Below are 19375 nucleotides of genomic sequence, written 5' to 3'. Positions count from 1 at the left end.
ATATGGCTGGCGGTGTCTGATATACCCCGCTACCATATTATTCCTTTTCCGCCCCGGCCACAAGGCGACCTGGGCGGAAAAGCGGCGGACGGTCTTTCCGTCCGCCAAGGTCCCCCCGCCATACTAATATGGCGGGGGGGAACTAGTGTGGATGTCGGGCGGATTGCCCCTTCAGGCTGGCTGTGGCTACCGCCAGCCTGGCGGGGGCAATCCGCCCGACATCATAATGGGCCTCCTACGGCAGGATCTGCAAAATTTGGCTGACCAAACCCTAGCATTGAAAGACATGTTTCTACGGTAAAGTAGGAAGTCATTACACTTCCATAAAAAAGTCAAGCAACTCCAAACCAAAATTAGCCTGCAACATAGAGCTGAGGATGAGGTGGGCCGCTCTAGCAGAATGTGCTTGTTCGGGGTCTTAAAGGTAGCAGACCTGAACTATTATTCAATACGTGGCTAAAATCCTGGATCCCCGTTAAAGAGCTACCTTCTTCTTTTGCGTTAGAGATGTAGTTTTTAATAACTACATAGAGTCAAGGTATGATGGGGTTTGAAGTTTGGCCAATATTAGGCAGAACTAGCCATCTGCCCAACTGCTGGTAATTAAAGAATGGCTGTTTATAAGCAGGGCAGGGTCCACAACATGGCTGGAGGTTGTGGTTGCGGGAGTTCCACTTCTCCTGTCAAGTCAATCAAGCTTTATTCGGTATATAATATACAACCATAAAAGCATTCTAAAATGTCTCCATTATTACCTGTCACAACTATATAGCTACAGAGTACCAGAGAGTTGTCCATGGTTACCAGAATTGCTCTTGAATTCTGGTACTGGGCGCTCCGCTCAGAGAGATGAATTGGCATTGGTGGAGCACTAAAGAAACCTCCCTTTGGCACAGGAAATGGCTGCAGAGGTTGCATGGATTTTCTGAGTGGAACACCATAGGGACAGCCAGGGTGGGGGAGGTTTAGAAGGCCTCAAGTGTCAAAACATTCAGCCAAACACAAACATAGTTTGTCAATTTTTCTGATATCTTCAGATCAGGCTTGCACTTGAAGCTTCAAATGAGCACCTACAGGACGTACCAGACTTCAACCCTTTGGAGTCTAAATTGATGCTAGAACAAAAAAGTTTGGGCGGAGGCAAAAATAGATGCCAGGAAATTGGTGATACTGACATATTCACTTCAAATATATAATGCACACAATAGGAAGAAGCCCTAACTCAACCTGCACACAATGTGGGGATGATTTGGGTTCCTTCATTTATATGGTATGGGAAAGCTGTGTCGTCCATGTATACTGGTCTCGAATTTGTCCAGCGTTGGCCTGAGTGATTAGGACAACCCTGACAGTTGTACCTAAAATGGCATTACTAAGAATAATGTTGGGATGGGATGGAAATTGGGAAGAGGGAGGCTAGCTGAGCTAGGCCTGATGCTTGATAAAGCGAAATAGGCAGATTGTGGAGAGCTCCGGCCACCCCAGATGTATTCGATTGGACTAGAACAATCAGGGCCCGATTCACAGAACTAATTTAAGACAAAATCCTAAACTTACTACTTTTGGTATTCACAGAAGTTAGGATTTTGTTTTAAGTTTGTCTTAAGACAGACTTAAGACAACATCCTAACTTAAGTCTGTCTTAAGTCTGTCTTAAGTCTGTCTTAAGACAAACTTAAGACAAAATCCTAATTTCTGTGAATACCAAAAGTAGTAAGTTTAGGATTTTGTCTTAAGTTAGTTCTGTGAATCGGGCCCTAGATATCTGGGCTGCTGTGGAAGAAAGGGTGTACTTGGGGAAGGGATGCCCACAAAAATATGGAACCTGTGGTGGACCATGTCTCAGTAAATATTATAAATAGCTGCCCACATAGGTGTAATATGACAACAGTAATATGACAACAGTGCACTTTACAGGACTTAGAACGCCCTATACCTATCTCAAAGGATTTCTTCTGCTTAATCGCTAAACATTTTTTTTTAAATGAGATCTACTATTTGAGAACCCTTTGAAACTATGCCTGGGTGGAATTTCGATTCTGCAGAAATAATCAGAGTAATTTTGGTAATTCTGTCTTACTCTCTGAAGTTGAATTACTGATACTTATTTCTTTACTCCTGCTCGCGTAATTTAGGGGAGATAAATCCTACTGCAAGAACACATGTAGCAAGCACCAGTGGCCACTCATGATTGCTATTCATGGTCTGCATCATTTAGCATTGTTTCTTAGCGCAAAATTGATCCTCTTGTCCATTTTATATGAGAGACTGAAATTCAAACTAAGAAAATAGTGCTCAATGCATGGAGTAAGCTGGGGAAATTCGATCCTCAATAGCACAATTAGCAAGCAGGAGCAGCTGCATGTGCTCGCTATTCATGTTATCTATCATTTAGCGCTAATTCTTTGTGCAAAATGCATCCATGTGTCAATTTTGGCACAATGGGGTATTTTTGCACGAAGAAATAATGCTGAACACAGAATCACTCTTCTGACAGTAATTATGTGTTATCTTCCAGAATACTTAAGTAATTCAACGTAATTACACTGTACTGTAATTCAATGAAATTATTGCCGCTTCTGCTGCCGTTTTCGGCCGCAAAGCAGCGATAATTTCATTGCCCTATTACCAAGCTGTCGCTAACATCAGTTAGCGACAGCTTTTAGGTGATAGCGAGCGGTTGGGGGCCCGCTGTGCTTGTCAGCAATATTTATCGCTAATGACATGCAAAGTGGATGTACCCAACCTGTTAGCGACTGAAAGCAGTCGCTAACATCGCTATCGCCTATTATCAACGCAGGCGTAGCGATTCAAAAATTCACGGTAAGCGCGAATATCGCTGAAAACTAATGCCTGCTCACACCACTTCTTAACCTGTATATCCAATGGGAGTTGGATATTCAGGTTAATCCCCTATTGGCGTTAATGCCTGAATATCGCTGGATTACCAGCGATACTCACACATTTTGCCATTATCCCCGGATATTTTATCGCATTGGAGATAATCGTTGCTAATAGCACATTATCGCTGCGATAAAATCTTGTGATGCGCGGCGATAAAAAAAATGTCGCTAAGCTTATTTAGCGATAAATATCGCTAGTAGTTGATAATATGCCCCTAAGTGAGTTACGCTCACCCCTACTTGAACCCCCTGCCAGTTTCCAAGATTGAAGGGAACCTCCAACTATCAATTCAATCAAAGTACTCTGAGTGGGCGAGAAGCATAAGGAGTCAAGTGTCATCTTTGTGCAATATAAAGAGAATGTATTAATGTATTTTTAAGGGTACGTTTCAGGGCTAGAGTCTGTTCAGGATTTGGACTGATAGGGAGTAAGGAATTTATTGTTTTCAATGAAGATGATTAGAAATGCATTTTTCATAACTGCGAGTCCAAAAGAAGTGAATGACAAAAAGGTAGTTGAAGAATTGTACAATCGACTAATGTATTTTTTCACCAGGGGGTCACTTGATTTAATTTGTACAGAAGCCCCCTCTCACTGGTTGTTAGCATCATTTTTTACATTGACATGTCTTTTTGATAACTGCGGTCAGAAAGGTATCGTGGAGGTCGAATATGGACTTCAAGTCTTTGATAAACTATGTTAGGAGTGCCATTGAAATGGGAAAGAACTTGTACCCACATTGATGAGAAATTAGGGCAGTTCCTTTTCGTTCAGCAGGCTATTTGTGAGAGCAGAATTGCTGAATAATGTAACATTTGAGATTTGGAATTTGTTAGAAATTGGGGGGCATATTATCAACAACTAGCGATATTTAAATAAGCTTAGCGACATTTTTTTTATCGCCGCGCATCGCCGGATTTTATCGCAGAGATAACGTGCTACGTTTATCTCCAATGCGATAAAATATCTGGGGATAGCGGCGAAATGTGTGAATATCGCTGTTAATCCAGCGATATTCAGGCATTAACACCAATAGGGTCTTAACCTGCATATCCAACTCCCATTGGATATACAGGTTAAGAAGTGATCTGAGCAGGCGTTAGTTTTCAGCGATATTCGCGCTTAGCGCAAATTTTTTAATCGCTACGCCTGCGTTGATAATAGGCGATAGCCATGTTAGCGACTGCTTTCATTCGCTAACAGGTTGGGTACGCCCACTTTGCATGTCATTAGCGATATCAATATCGCTGACATGCAAAGCGGGCCCCAAACCGCTCGCTATCACCTAAAAGCTGTCGCTAACTGATGTTAGCGACAGCTTGCTAATAGGGCGATTAAATTATCGCCGCTTTGCGGCCGAAAATGGCTGCAAAAGCGGCAAAAATTCATTTCGCCTGCCTTGGTAATATGCCCCTGGATTACTAGTTGACTGGGGTACGAGCCCTTGTCAAGCAGCAACCACAATCCTAATCAGGGTAAGGTACTGGCAAATCCAGAATTTACCTGTGCTCACCTTCTTGTAGCTTGGCACAAAGAACTCAGGCTGAACTTAGGGGCAATATGCAAAGTATTTGTACAACACGTCAAATAGCAATACAGTGAAAACACCACACAAACAGGAGCCCACACTAAGTTTGAAAAATAGAGCTCAACTTATTAAATAGAACAAGACTAAAGCGACAAAAATCCAATGAGTAGAACTGGAGTTATTGAATTTTAAAGTTTATATTGAGAAATAGCAGCACAGAGCGCTATGGGGAGATCTGGTCGCACTAGATCGGGACAAAGTCACAAGTTCAGGCCAACTGCGATGGAGCGCTTGTCACTACAGGTACCCAGTTCGGCCCGCTTAACAGAGTACCTTAAACCATGGTTGCGGGAGGTTGTGTAGATCCTCGTCAAAAATGGGTCGCGCAGCCAAGGCGATGCGTCGGTTCCAAGTTATACAACGAGGCTGTTGTGCGAGGTCCTGTTTGTCGATGTCCTGTCGATGGAGCTTGTGATGCAAAGTCCGTTGCCGGGGATGCAATGCACATCCATGACAATGTGTCGATCCAGATGAGTGGAGAAGTTACAATGAGGAGTTTCAGTTACATCGATGCGAGGACCTGCGCTGGGGAAAACGTCACACAGTATCGGTCCCATAATCCGCGTTTTAGTGGTGATGCGAGTCTTTTGTGATTGGTCCAATCCACATAGCAGCATGCAGTGCTTTGGTTCTGTTCAGGGATGTGACGCTCAGCCAAGGAGAAGTGTCTGTTCTGCTCGGGATCCGATGCTCAGCAGAAAAGATGTGTTGGTTCCACTGGCAATCATCTTACCCCCACTTCCAAGAGTCCAAGACTGGGGTGGCACCACTCAACAGGGTAGACTCACAAACTGCAGAGTCCAGTTGCAGGGGTTGGAACCCTGTTATGTCCCTGAGACTTCAGATCATGAGGCCAGCTAACTAGCCATTGGAGTCACTTTGGGTTCTGGGTTTAAGAGATGCAGGTCCAGTCCTTCCCAAGCAGGCAAGTGGGCAGCATGCAGCAATCAGCATGGCGAAGCATGAGTCCAGCAGAGTGAAGCCAACAAAAATGCAGTCCTTCAGCAGCACAGCAGTCCTTTTTCATGGCAGAGTATCCACATGTCCAAAGGTGTACTAGAGTGGTGGTGTCTGAAGTCCAGTCTTTATACCCACTGGTGACTTTGAAGTGTAGGAGACTTCAATAGACATCCCTTTGAAGTGCATAGATACCATGTCTCCCGTGCCCTGGCTCCAGACTAACTACAGGGGTATGCAGCCCTCTGTCTGGGGACAATACCCAGCCTATTAAGATGTAAGTGATGCCGTGCCCAGCCCCTCCACTCCTATCCAGCCAGAGATGGCCCATTGAGACAGACCTATGATCAGATTGAACGTGGTTGTCTAGGAGGAATGCAAAAAGCCCAACTTCCAAGTACAGTCAGTCAGGTGCCAAATGGCTGAGGCAAGAAAATGACAACTTTATAAAAGTTAAATTTTCAGAGTTTAATTTAAAATCTGACCTCGCCATAAATTAGGATTTGAGATTAGGATTCCATAGACACCAAACTTGATGCAGTATATCTTCCCATTTGGAAATCACTCTTATAAAATGTAAGACGTAATCCCAATGTTATCCTAGGGGAGACATAGGCCTTGCAGAAGTGAAAAAGGGATTTAGGAGTTTTTCATCATCAGGACATGTCAAACTTAAAGGTACGTCTTGTGCTTTGAATACATTGCACCCTGCCATCTAGGCTGTCAAAAGCCTACCCTAGAGGGGACTTTTATGCATTAAAAAGGAGGGTTTGGGCCTGGAAAAAGGTTTATCTTGCCAGGTCAAAATGATAGTTTAAAACTGTACATGCAATGGTAGGCCTCAGCCATGTTTAAAAGGCCACTTGTGTGGGTGGCACAACCAGTGCTACAGGCCCTCTGTTAGCATTTAATTTACAGGCCTTGGATACATGTAGTGCAGTTTACTAGGGATGTAAAGGCCAATTAAATATGCCTATCGGGTATGAGCCAATATTATCATGTTTAGGGTTTAGAGTAAAGAGCACATGCACTTTAGCACTGGTTGGCAGTTGTAAAGTGCTCAGAGTCCTATAGCCAACAAAAATGAAGTAAAAAAAAATAGAGGAGGATGGCAACACGTAGGTGGAGAAGACCAAACTAAGACTCACAGGTCTAACATATGTCCCACCCAGCTAAAAGTAGGGAGAATTAACCAACCCCTTGTGTGTTCTCTTCAATAAGGTGGTAGAACCTGGATAGACTAACAGCATTGATGTAATCTGACCCAGGATGGTGTCCCACCATAAAATCTATTCCTTGTAGGGAGATGGACCAGCTCAACAATTTTGGATTTTCATCCCTCATTTGCATGAGCCATCTGAGGGGTATGTGGTCTGTCTGAACCCAGAAGGGAGTGCCAAACAGTAGGGTCTTATCTTCTTAGGTGCCCAGACCATAGCAAAGACCTCTCTTTCAATCACACTCGACCTCTGCCCCATGAAAGTAGCCTCCCGATAATGGAGGCTAGCTCTTGGGCTAGGCCCTCCCCAGTCAATTGTGCTAAGACCGGCCTATACCATGCTTTGAAGAATCTGTCTCCACTATGAACACCTTGGAAAGTGAGGAGTCTGGAGTATCGGTGCTGTACAAATGGCATCCTTGAGGGTATCAAACACGTTCTGGCAGGCCTCTGTCCAGATCACCTGTTTGGGCTGCTTCTTAGAGGTCAGCTCTGTTAAGGGGGCCAAAATGGTGCCATATCCCTTTACAAATCTCCTATAGTATCCTGTGAGGCCCAGAAAGAACCTTACTTCTGTCTGTGTTTTAGGGGGTTGCCAGGCCATGAAAGTCTCAATCTTAGCCTGAAGGGGCCACATATTACCCCCGCCCACCATGTGGCCCAGGTAAACAACAGAGCCCTACCCTATCTGGCACTTACTGGCCTTGATAGTCAGGCCCATCTGCTGCAGGTCCTGAAGCCCCTCATGGAGGTAGTACAGGTGTTCCTCCCAGCTGGAGCAGTAGACAGCGATGTTGTACAGGTTGGCAGCATAGAATGCCTCCTTCCCAGCTACAACCCAGTTGACCAACCTCTGAAAAGTGACATGGGCATTCTTCAAACCAAAGGACATCACCTGAAACTGTAAGCAGCCTTCTGCAGCGAGAATGCAGACGTCTCTCTTGCCACCTTAGTTAGAGCGATCTTCCAATATCTTGATGTCAAATCAAAAGTACAGAAGAACTTGACAGTGCCCAGCCTGTTGATAAGCTCATCATCTTGGGGGATGGGCTGTGTGTCAGCATTTGCAACAGAGTTGAGACTCTAGTAGTCCACACATAATATAAGTTCTGAAGTGGTTCCCGGTGGGGTAGCCTTGCCTACCAGCACCACAGGGCTGAACCAGGTACTGCTGGAGCCTCAATCACCCCCTAACACCAGCATCTTTGAGACTTCCTCCTTATTTGACAACCTGCAAATTTTGCTCTCAACAAGTAGACTGTCTCAAGTATCAATATCATTGACGGTCAGGTGTGTGAGCCCAGAGGTCTGGTGACAGTCACTCTGCTGTTCCGGGCTTAGTATCAGGGAGAGCTTGACACCTTCCACTGAGCAATCATGTTCAATGGTAAACAGAAGGAAAGGGAGAGGCTCACTCTCCTCCTCCACTTCCTCACCCATAACCAGGGGCATGCTCATTTTGGACCTCTTGAAGTGTGGTTTGAGGTGGTTCATGTGGACCACCCTTAAGGAGTTCCTAGGGGTCTTGATGTCTTCAGGTAGATTGACTCCCTCTTATGCTCCTTCACCTCATATGGGCCTGTCCAGTGATCTCTGAGCACTCTGGCTCCACGACCCCCACTTTCTTGCCAGGTTAAAACTCCACCAGAGTGTCCTTCTGGTCATACCAGAGCTTCATATCCTCTTGACCAGCCTCAAGGCTACTTTTTGCCTTTTTCTAGGCGTGATGCATCTGGTTGTAGAGGGCCAGCATGAAGCTGACCACATCCTGAAAAGGTGTCCTAGGTGTTTGCTCCCACCCCTCTCTCACAAGTTAAAAAGGTCCCCTGACTGGGTGGCCATGGTGGAGTTCAAAGGGGCTAAATCCCACTCCATTTTGTGATGCCTCTTTGTAGGCAAAGAGAAGGCATGATAGAGAGCGTCCCTCTTACACCTCATGAGTTCAGGTACGCCCATTATCATGCCTTTCAAGGTCTTGTTGAATCTCTTCACAAGACCATTGGTTTGGGGGTTACAGGGTACAGAGAACTTGTAAGTTTCCCCAAACTTATCCCACATGGATTTCATGTACTCAGACATGAGGTTAGGACCTTTGTCAGATACTACTTCTTTGAGGAACCCTATATGGGTAAAAATCCCGATCAGGGCACCTGGCCACCGCGGGTACAGTCACCAGCCTCAGAGGGATTGCTTCTGGGTAGTGAGTGGGATGGTCCACCAAGACCAGGACAAACTTGTTGTCTAATAAGTGCTTGGAGTCCAAGGGTCCAACAATGTCAATACGTAACCTCTCAAAGGGAGAGCCAACAACAGTTAATGGGGTTAGAGGAGCCTTGAGCTTTCTCCCTGACATCCCACTGGCCAGGCAGGTGGGACAGCACCTAAAGAATTCATCTGAGACAGTTGTCATCTGGGGCCAAAAGAAGTGGGCAACAAGCCTTGCAAATGTTTTGTCTTGTCCCAGATGTCCTGCCAGGGGTATGTAATGAGCCAAAGCCAATAGTAAGGTCCTGTAACACTGGGAGACCACAATCACATGGGCTGTCCCAGATCCAGGAGCCTTAGGCTTACTATATAGGAGGTTGTTTCCCCAATCGATCAGGTGATCTTCCGAGGTGTCACTTGCTGCCTGTGCCTCAGCTTCTCGCCTCTAGCCCTCCAGAGTGGGGAACTCTTTCTGCACTCCTCAGAATTACTCCCTGGGGGGCCAAACATTCAACTTGCTAACCAGCAAACTCAGGCAAGTACCACAGGGAGGCAATGTCTTCCCCGATTGGCTTGGGGGCCTTCTCCTCAGGTGCTCAGTCAACCTCGACAGCGGGAACTCCAGGGGCTGGTTTCTGACACACCTTGCCCCTCTCCTTCTTGGGAGCTGCCTTGCCATTATCCCAGGCTCCAGATGCCCTTTGACTCCCTTCCTGAGTAGCCATGGAGCCTGTGGTCATATAGACACATTCAGGCAATTCCAACATCTTGAAGTGTGACACGAGCTCTACCTCCCTCCAGGTAGTGTGCTCCATTCCATTGCCCAACAGGCAATCTACAGACATGGCAGGGCTCACAGCGACTTTTCGAGAACCTGACGGCCGCCCCCACTCAAAGAGAACCAGAGCCATTGGTATAGGGCTCTCAGGATTGTCGGTGACTATGACTTGGTGGAATGTGTTTGGGAGGACCTGCTATGGGGACATCAGCTTACACTAGAAGGTGGTCCCGATGTCTCCTGTATCTCTCAGAGTGTCCACCCATTGCCCATTCAGGGCAAACAACTGCCTGTACTTAGAAGTATTGGCAGGCTTTTGGTCTTTGGGCACCATCTCCTTACCCCTAGGGTAACCTTAATCTGCTCCCTAAAGCTAACTGGGACTACCTCCTCCCGAGTGGTACACTGGCTAATTCAGTAGTCTGCCCACTAGTGGGGGGCTGTGACCTCTTGAAACATCCGGAATTGCCCTCAGGGTGCTATACTTGTAGCACTCTGTACACTGAACACAAACCTCCCTGTCCGCTTATCAAAGAACCCTTTCTTCTTAAGCTCAGACTGGAAATGGTTACCACTACTCCCTTGAAAACTATTTTGGGGGACATTAAAGAACTTCTTACTTTTTAAGTCCCCCCCCCCCTCTTCTGGTGGGACCCCTGACAACCCTTATGGGAGTCCCCCCCCCAGGTACCTTATTGGACACTCTGGTGCTAGCCTAGAGGTCCAACTCCTCAGCAAGCCTCCTGGGGTCAGTCAGCTTGCTCTCAATTAGGTGCTGGCACATCTCTGAAAAACAAATACTGAGCATGTGCTCTCTCATAATCAGACTGTACAGCCTATTAGATTGTAATCTTTCACTTTACTGTAATGCACTCAAACATTCAGTGCCTTGCTGGAGTAATTCCTAAAATCTACCCAGGAGTGGTTAGGAGCTTCTGTCTGTCCCTGAACCTTTGGCTGTACTTTTCAGGGGCAGCCCAAACTTTCCAATTAAAATGGCTTTCATTGGAGTGTACCTGGTTCGGTCCCCAACCTCTAGAGTGTGAAGTGTGTCCCACCCCATGGTGGGCATATGTTTCTACAAACAGACTCCCCATTGCTCTTCTGGGATCTTGTGTACCCTCTGGGCTACCTCATAGGCAGAAAACCATTTAGCAATGTCTTCCCCTATCACATAACTGGACACCAGATCCTTGAGAATGCAAACTCTTTTGTCTCCATCATACATTGTGGGTAAGGTGCCACCATCACTTTTGGACTCTTCCTGTCTTGCTTTGATGACCAGTTCCTTTAGGCTTGACTCATGAGCCAGCAAGGTTTTATTTTCCTCTATGGCTATCTCTGCCTCAACCATCTTTGCCTCCAAGGCTAATTTCTTCTTCTCTGTCTCCATTTTTAACTTGGCCCTTTGCAGCTTGAATTCCCTCTCCTATATCCTCTCAGCCAGTTCCTCTGGGGACAGGTTGCAGGAAAAGACACTGCTCCCTGCCTTGACAAGGTATCTTTTCATTGGTCAAATCATCCCCTTTCACTGGACGTGGTTCCTCAGAATGGTCCTCTTCTTGCCCCTCCTTCTCATTATCCTCTTCTGTGGCTTCAACTAGTGTCAGGTGTGCTTCAGTTTAGGCCCTCAGTGTCTTTTGAAATTCAACCTTTATGCTGGTATTCTTGGCAGGAAGCCCCCTCTCCTTGCAGAACTCCTTGAGCTTGACTACTGTGCAGACATACATGTTGGCCAGCTCAAACTCCATGCATGCAGGTGTATCTTCAGACATCACAATCAGAGACTAAATTTAGAAAACCAAAAAAGCCAATCAGGGAGAATTTAAATTCAAATTGGTCTTAGGCATGGGATGGTAGTGTACACCAAATCACTGTATGCCATTGCAGAAACACAAGCCCCTATCCTCATCGCTGATCACCAATGTTATAAATTGGGTTCCTGGTAGACTGGGGTGCAAGCTCAGGTCAAGCAGCAACCATGTGGCACATTCATAAACAGGGTAAGGTGCAGGCAAACCCTTAATTAATCTGTACTCTCCCTCTGGTAGCAGGGCACAGAGCAGTCAGGCTGAGCTGAGAGGTAAAGTGTAAAATATTTGTGCAGTATTTCAAACAGTAACACAGTGAAAACACCACACAAAAAGGATCCCACACCCAAGTAGACAAATTCAGGTTAATGTATTCAATGAGTCGAACTGAAGTTATTGAATTTTAAAGTTTATAGTGAGAAATAGCACCAAGATCACAAAGCTCTATTGAAGACATATGGTCGTACCGAACTGGGACAAAGTCACAAGTTCAGGCCGAAAGCAATGGAATGCAGGACATCTACCAGTTAGGCCCGCTGAACAGAGTACCCTCAATCCTGGTTGTGGATGTTTGTGTGGATCTGTGCCGAAGATGTTGCAGGGCGAGGTCCTGTTGCATTGATGTCGAGGTTCCCGTTGACCGGACTTGCGATGTGAAGTCAGGTGTTGAGGATGCAATGTGCAGCTGGGGCGATGTAATTATTCCAAAGAATGGTGAAGCTGTAATGCAGACTTTCATTGTCTAGGCTGCCGTCAACGAGAGATGAAAGGAACTATTGTAGGGAAAGCGTTGCACAGTGGCGGACCCAAAGTTGATGCATCTATCCCAAGATGCGAGTTGTGGCAGCGATGCAGGTCTTTTACGATGGGTCCGATCCACACAGCAGCAGCAATGGAGCAGTTCTGATTGGGGATTCGTCACTCAGCCAAGGAGCTGCGTCTGTTCTGCTCAGGGAGCAGTAAATGTCCTGTTTTTTAAATATAGTGCACCCTGCCCTCGGGGCTGTCCAGGGCTAACCCTTGACATATGTATTAAAAAAGAAGGTTTGGGCATGTCAAAATGTGTATTTTTTAACAAAAAGAGGGGGGTGCGAGCCAATAGAGGTCCAGTACCCAGGCTCCAAAATTGCTAATACAGCAAATTGTGGAGGTCCTGTTCCTATCGGAGAGCAAAGTAATGTAATGTAATGTAGTCTTGTAAAGCGCATGTATCACCCCGCCATGGGGTATCTCAGCGCTGTAGACCGCTGGGGAACCCGTCCTGGCTTTCCCTGTACGATGGTCCCTGCTGGGTATCTCCAAGGTGAAACCAGGCATCACCGGCGTATGCAGGGGGCCGTTGTGGAGATAAGGCAAGCTAATGCCCAGAGTTGCCAAGTGTGATCCCTGGTTAGAGTAGGCACCGAGGCGAGAATTATCGAGTCCACTGACCCTGGTCCACAACCTTGCCGCGTCAGGAATTGAACCCTGGTCCCAGGCCGTCCAATGCTTCCGGGTCTGCCGCCTCTAACCAGTGAGCCACACCACTCCAAGTAGAGAAACAAGGGTAGGGAAAGGGGGTGTAGAGAAATGAGATTCCTAAGGATTACTTCCTGGTGTCCTCACACATCCCTGCGGATTTTATGCTTCAGCATCAGGGATGTGCTCCTCGTAGAGCCGGCGCTGCAATACCCTACGGGCCCCGCAAAGGATCGCCTTAACAGAGGTCTTTTTATTTGTTTGCTGCATGATGAAAGATATGTATGTAAGGGCATCAAGAATATGTGGGGTGGAGTGAGTGTGTCTAATCAAGTGAAGGAAGTTAAAGCTGTCTAAGAGATCACAAACTAGAATTTAATAGGGAGGTTTTCTTGGCACAGTTAAAAAACCATGATATGTTTAGGGCTACTGTAGATGGATGATGTCGCCATGTAACCTGAAAGAGTGAGTGTGGTCAGGTCCACATGTTTTGTGTCTGAAGGCCCAAAAAGTATCTGCGGCGCTTCTTTGGGACCTAAAATAAAGGGTGTATGCAAGCCTATCCCACACCTAACACGTGATGTATAATGTGGGTATTCCCCTAAAAGAAGATACCTGGCTCAATGAGAGTTAAAAACTGACCATCCAACCCTATGAATCAGTCAGAATTGACCCATAGGTCAAAAAGCAGAGGTTAGTGCATAGCGCTGCACCACTTAGGCGTTGGTGCAGAGAGTGCAACAGACCTACCAGGCGAGCAGAGAAGGGTAGGTCTATTGTGCTCTCTGTGTCAACGCCACTTATATACACATGTGGATGACCCATAAGATGGATCCAATGTAACAAAACAAGATGTGGGCTGTCTATTGGTTGGGAAAAGAAAAAAATATATGAGAAAAGAGTGTAGAATATATTTTTTTACATTTGTATAAAAGTGGCAATGATTGATGATCCGTTGTATTTTGATAATAATAGACATGATTTTGTAATACAAGGAAATATAATATGAACAAAGTGGAGTTGCCACTGTCGGAGGCAGTATTTTGAGAGTAATGTACATAAAGCAAATGCGATAATCCAACAATAAATAACATTATATTGTTGATGGAATAATATATATAATTTATCCTTCACAGGTCATTCTTTTTATGATTGCTTTCAGTAAGTAGCCAAGGCCTAAGAGGCTGATTTGGCTACCCCCCCCCCTCTCCACCAGATATATACTGATGGATTGGAGGGTGGGTTGCAACAAGCTAGTCCTCCATGGTGACAGGGACATATTTTGTCTCATGAAAGGCCTCCTTTGATTCCAGAGAGAACTCCATGATGCCATCAGAGTCTTGTTGCCAAATTTACACAAGCTCCTAATAACTTGTCACCAAAGTGTTGAAGTCCTAGAGTAGGGTTTTCATACAGGAGTCTGAAGCCACTCTGATGGAGTTCTTTATTCCATGTTCGGCCCTTAGATTTCAGGTAGGTCCTGTCAGGGCTCAATTCTTCACCCACCTGCCCACTCTCCTAGATTCCACTGAACTCCACACATCAGCATTCTATTACATCATTTACACCATTCGTTTTCAGCATTCCAGACATCAGCTTACACATACAGGGAATAGGGACACACAGGATAGCAGGCTTATATTTCTTCCTTTGTCGAATAAAAGAGCTTAGGTTTTATAGATGATACACATTGGTTGCTCTTATAACTTGCTTATTTTGTGACCTGATGTGCCAGGACCTAGATTGACCAGGTTGCCTGCATACTTTTGTGGACACGTCTGAACTTTATAATCGTGGTCTTAGCCATGAAGCTCCACTGTGGCTTTTTCAATATAACCTTTTCACTCAGATGTGTAATTCATGAATCTGGCATTAGATAACTGAACTGCAGAATTCTGTGCTAAGTTTCACCTTTAATGTGCCATCAGCAATCAGGCCCCCCTTCCCACAATCTTATGGAGATTTACTCAATATATGACTCAGCCAAGAAATTGTGCCTTACCTGTGGGTATCTGAAGAGCCCTAGGATACGTGCAACTGATATTGACCGAGCTGAGGATGAGTCAGCAACAATGGCAGCCAATGGCTCTTTGTGCTGGCATCGATAGTTCACAATCGGTACGTCATTTCCTGTCAATATCATCAAAGTGCCTAGAATAGCCCGCCTCATTGACAGGCATGTGTCAGAGACTTGGAAGCCCAGTGTGACGTTCGGGAGGAAGGTCTGATCTCGATTGATTTCATTGATGGCGAAGACCATAGTTTGAAGCCAAATGTAGTTAGGGATGGAAAAGCTGGAATAGTCAAAATATGGGTAAATTAACTTATTGGGACACGTGTTTAGTGCTAGTAGAATATATTATGTTCTTCAAGTGTTTACTTATGTACAGCAGTTTCAAAATAAATGATAAAAGAGGCTTATTTTTGCCCATTTGGAGTTCAAAACCTTTACCTCATCTGCATTGTGATCTTTAACATAAAATCTCCCAAGACAAACTCAACAATCTTTCAGAAGCAAGGCATCAAGCAAGGCCCACAAATAGGTTCCTAAAACAGTGAAGCATTACTTATGGTGGATTGTGTGTCACTTCCTCACAATATACCCCCCATCCCACTCCATGATTAGTGAGCACCTGCCATTATTTTCCCTTTTAATGTCTGCCAACAACAACCCTAGTGCTCATGTAAAGCGCTCTGATATCTGACGATTTCTCGGGTCTAGTTTGCGCTATATAAAACAAAAACAAAAAACATTTGGTGTAAGGATAATTACAATCTTACCTCTGACAGCCTGGCCTTATTGGTCGTTCTGTGAATGTGAACATCAGATTGGTATTGTCTTGGGTGATAGGAAAAGTCCCCCCAATCAAAATGTCTCCATCCATAGAGTAGAAAGCTTCAGGCTGACTTGTCAAGGCACAGCTTTGGGTACTGGCTGAGCAGAGACGGGCGGGCATGGACAACATCACCAGAAAGGCAGAGAGCTTCATATTCAGCTGTCTTGGATAATGTACCTTCAAGGGCAGTCTCTCTTGGAATCACTAAATAAAAAGGTGACACAGAAACTCTGCAAAGAAAGAACAGAAATAATGCTAAGGAGGCCGGGAAAATATCTTCTACCTGTTTCTTTCCTTCCCATGTTCCTTCTGTTCTCTGCCTTCTCTTTGTTTCACTCTGTCATGCAACCTCTTAAAATAGGAACAATCCCTGAATCCAAAGAGTCATCGGTCAGGACCATTTATGGTACAGCAGGACCAGTCATGTAACAATACTGCAAGAAAAGATTGTGGCATGTTCTTAAGAGTATATATTATGCTCAAAGAGGTCGAGCAGTGAAAAGGGTGCAATGGCACAGGTTAGTGCTTGAAAGGTGGGTGAGTACAGAGGTGGGAGCATGGAATTTAAAACTTGGGGACCTTGGCTTAGCTTCCTTTTGGTGTAGTCTCTGAGTAGAGAGAGACACAGCCAGGGTGGTGATGGAGAAGTGCTAGCAAATTTGTCTACTGTCCCTATTTTCTAGATCTCTTTCATTTTTACAGCACCCACCTCAGCCTACCCACAATTGCAGTGCTGTATACGTCACTGCACTGGTTAAGAAAATGTGTGGATCCAAAAAGCAACAACTGGTCTCAGTTATTCAGACAGTGAGTTAATTCTTGCATTCCAGTCTCAACCCATCTCTATAACATTCATTGTTTTGAAGTTGATAAAAGAGTCATGTTTAAATCTTTATGCCTAATGAACCATGCACGCTATTCATTTACATATGCCCTATCTGTCTGTGATACAGGGTAATGTCTAATGCCTGACTTGCTCTCTCAGATCTGCCCCCATGGCTCTCCTGACCATCCTGTTTTGGGCCAGCATTGCCTGTGTAAATGCTCTTTTTCAGTCAATGCTCCACCCTCTGCAATGTTCTGCCCCTCACTCTTTGTTTTACCGCAGAGCAATTCCAATTGTCACCTCTACTTTTTTCTTTGAAATACCGTTTCCTTACTTTCCATCATATGCATACCTCCTACATTGACTACACCCTACTTTACGTCATGTTTGTCTTGATCTTTATTATTGTATTACTGCAAATTTCCCACACCTCCTCTTAAAGTTCAAAAACTGTCCTTCTTTGAAAGTCATACCCTGCACCCTACCAATACCTAATCTCCTCCACCTCCTCTACTATTCCCATGATCCAGCCTACCCTCAAACATCAGCAGAAACCATTGACAGCCATCAAAACACTCACCATGAAAGAAACAGCCAATATCATGAGAATCATCCACTCCGACTCACCTATAGACCCATTCACCTCCACTTCTACAACATGGGAGCTGCCATACCAGCTAAGTCCTCACCTGCATCATGAACACCTCTATCACTTCCAAGATGTTCCTGAATCCCTGCAAAAACAGGGTTAGAGCACTGCTAAAGGCACCACCAGCAGACCCCAAGCAACTAACAAACTCCTGTCTAATTTCCTTCTGTCCTATCTGGCCAAAGTGATGGAAAAAGCCATAAGAAACAACTCTCTCAACACCTCAATTCACATTAGCTTCTAGACAGCATGCAATAAGGTTTGTGCCAGAACCACAACCTTCAACATAGTCTCTCAGTCCACCCTTATTAAAAGACTACAGCAGGCAGGCATACAAGGACCCTCCTTCAATTGGGTTTGTTTCTTTCTCACAGGACGAACACAAAGAGTCAACCTGTCACCATACACATTGAAGGCCAAGAGTCTCTTATGTGGAGTCACCCAAGGATCATCCCTTCTCCCAGTGTTATTCAACATTTACATTGCTACACTAGCTGACCTCATGAGATCATGCAACATCAACATACTCACCTATGCAGACAATACCCAACTGAAACTCACCCTATCGAACAAGCACCTCACCACATAAAATAACTTCTCCAATTGCATGACCACGGTAACCACATAGATGAAAATCAACCGCCTCAAACTGACATTAACAAAAACTGAAGTAATGATCTTCAGAAGGAAAGCCTCCACCTAGGACTCCACCTAGGGCTCCGCCTAGTGGCCAAATAATCCACTCCCACCACCACAGCAAGAAACCTTGGAATCATTCTGGACGACAAGCTCGACATGACAGCCCAAGTAAACGCAGTGACCTCCACCTGCTTCAGCGTTCTTAAAATGCTATAAAAGATCTCCAAAAAGCTACCTGAGAACACCAAGGAAATGGTTACAGAGGCCTTGATCACCAGAGGACGCAATTACCGCAACACACTCTCTGCAGAAATCACTAAGAAGCTCCAACTCTGACTCCAAACCATTCAAAACACTGCAGCAAGACTCATCCCCAGCCTACCTTGTTGCATCTACCTCACCACACACCTCAGAGAACGGCACTGGCATCCAATCCACAAACGCACCCAATTCAGACTGCTCGGACACACATAGAAAGCACGAGGCAACACCAGCCATGCAGACCTTAACAGCCACATACACTTCTACATACTTGCCAGGCATCTCCGATAAGATGAACCCTCACTGGCACGCTTACCCTGCATCCACAAAGCCACAGCCAGAGGTTGCACCTTCTCATATCTTTCCCCCGGAGCATAGAAGGACTTCCCCCACCACATCAGAGCCCCCTTGTCGCTTCTCGAATTTGGGAAGAAGCTGACGGGCTGGCTCTTTGATTCACCTCACCAGAGGACAGCTGCCTGCTCATCTTTAGAGCGCTTGGATACCCTCACTGGTGATTAGAACGCTATAGAAATGCACATAACATCTGCATTAATTTGTGACAGCCCCACTAATGATGTCACATAACTCCCACTAATGTAATCCAAAGCAAAACACTGGAGTCAATTCATGGAATGGTCTCTTTGACAGCACAAGTCTAATTTCAGTGACCAGCAATAACCAGTAATCACTGGACTAACAACTAACCATGGGATCCGGAGCAGTGTACTGCCCAGCAGAAAGAGCTTCAATGTCTCACCAGGGCTAGTAAGCACTATACAAATGCAATTACAATACAATAAAATTAGCTCATCTGTTCTCCATTTTGACGTCTCTTTTCACATCAATTGATTCTAGTATCAGGACACCCTCCTAGGAACAGTGCACTTGATAAATTCATCAATCAATAGATCAATCCATTGTGAGAGCGCCCTAAGTGGCAGTTATAGGGTGCAGACATGGACGTCAATTCACCAATATGCCTGGGGTAACGGAAGTGACATAACACACCTTTTGACCTTCACTTTCACTTAGTCACACATGTTTACACATATACACACATTCACACACCCTATTGCATGTACACACACTTTTACTCTCAAGCATGCACAAACCATACATTTAAAAGCATTTTTACTCACAACTGCTGCCAGAGAACGTCATATTTCAGCTAACTGTACTCTATTTTTAGTCTATCAATAGCGAAAAATGTAATATGATTCACTATTAGTCTATTTTAAAA

General features: G+C 45.2%; 1 protein-coding gene across 1 annotated transcript in view; it reads right to left on the bottom strand.

The window, feature by feature from the left end:
- Positions 1–18414, bottom strand: part of LOC147678454 (extracellular calcium-sensing receptor-like) — a 110311-nt gene extending 91897 nt beyond the window's left edge. The window contains exons 1-2 of the mRNA XM_086945637.1: positions 18254–18414; positions 14923–15214 (exon numbers count right to left, since the gene is read on the bottom strand). Coding sequence (XP_086801763.1) covers positions 14923–15214; positions 18254–18414 — 453 coding nt within the window. The remainder of the gene's footprint in view (positions 1–14922; positions 15215–18253) is intronic.
- Positions 18415–19375: the final 961 nt, after the last annotated feature.

The sequence above is a fragment of the Lissotriton vulgaris genome, chromosome 12 (assembly GCF_964263255.1).
Source record: "Lissotriton vulgaris chromosome 12, aLisVul1.2, whole genome shotgun sequence".
NCBI classification, from domain to species: Eukaryota; Metazoa; Chordata; class Amphibia; order Caudata; family Salamandridae; genus Lissotriton; species Lissotriton vulgaris.
This window is presented reverse-complemented; position numbering and strand designations above follow the sequence as displayed.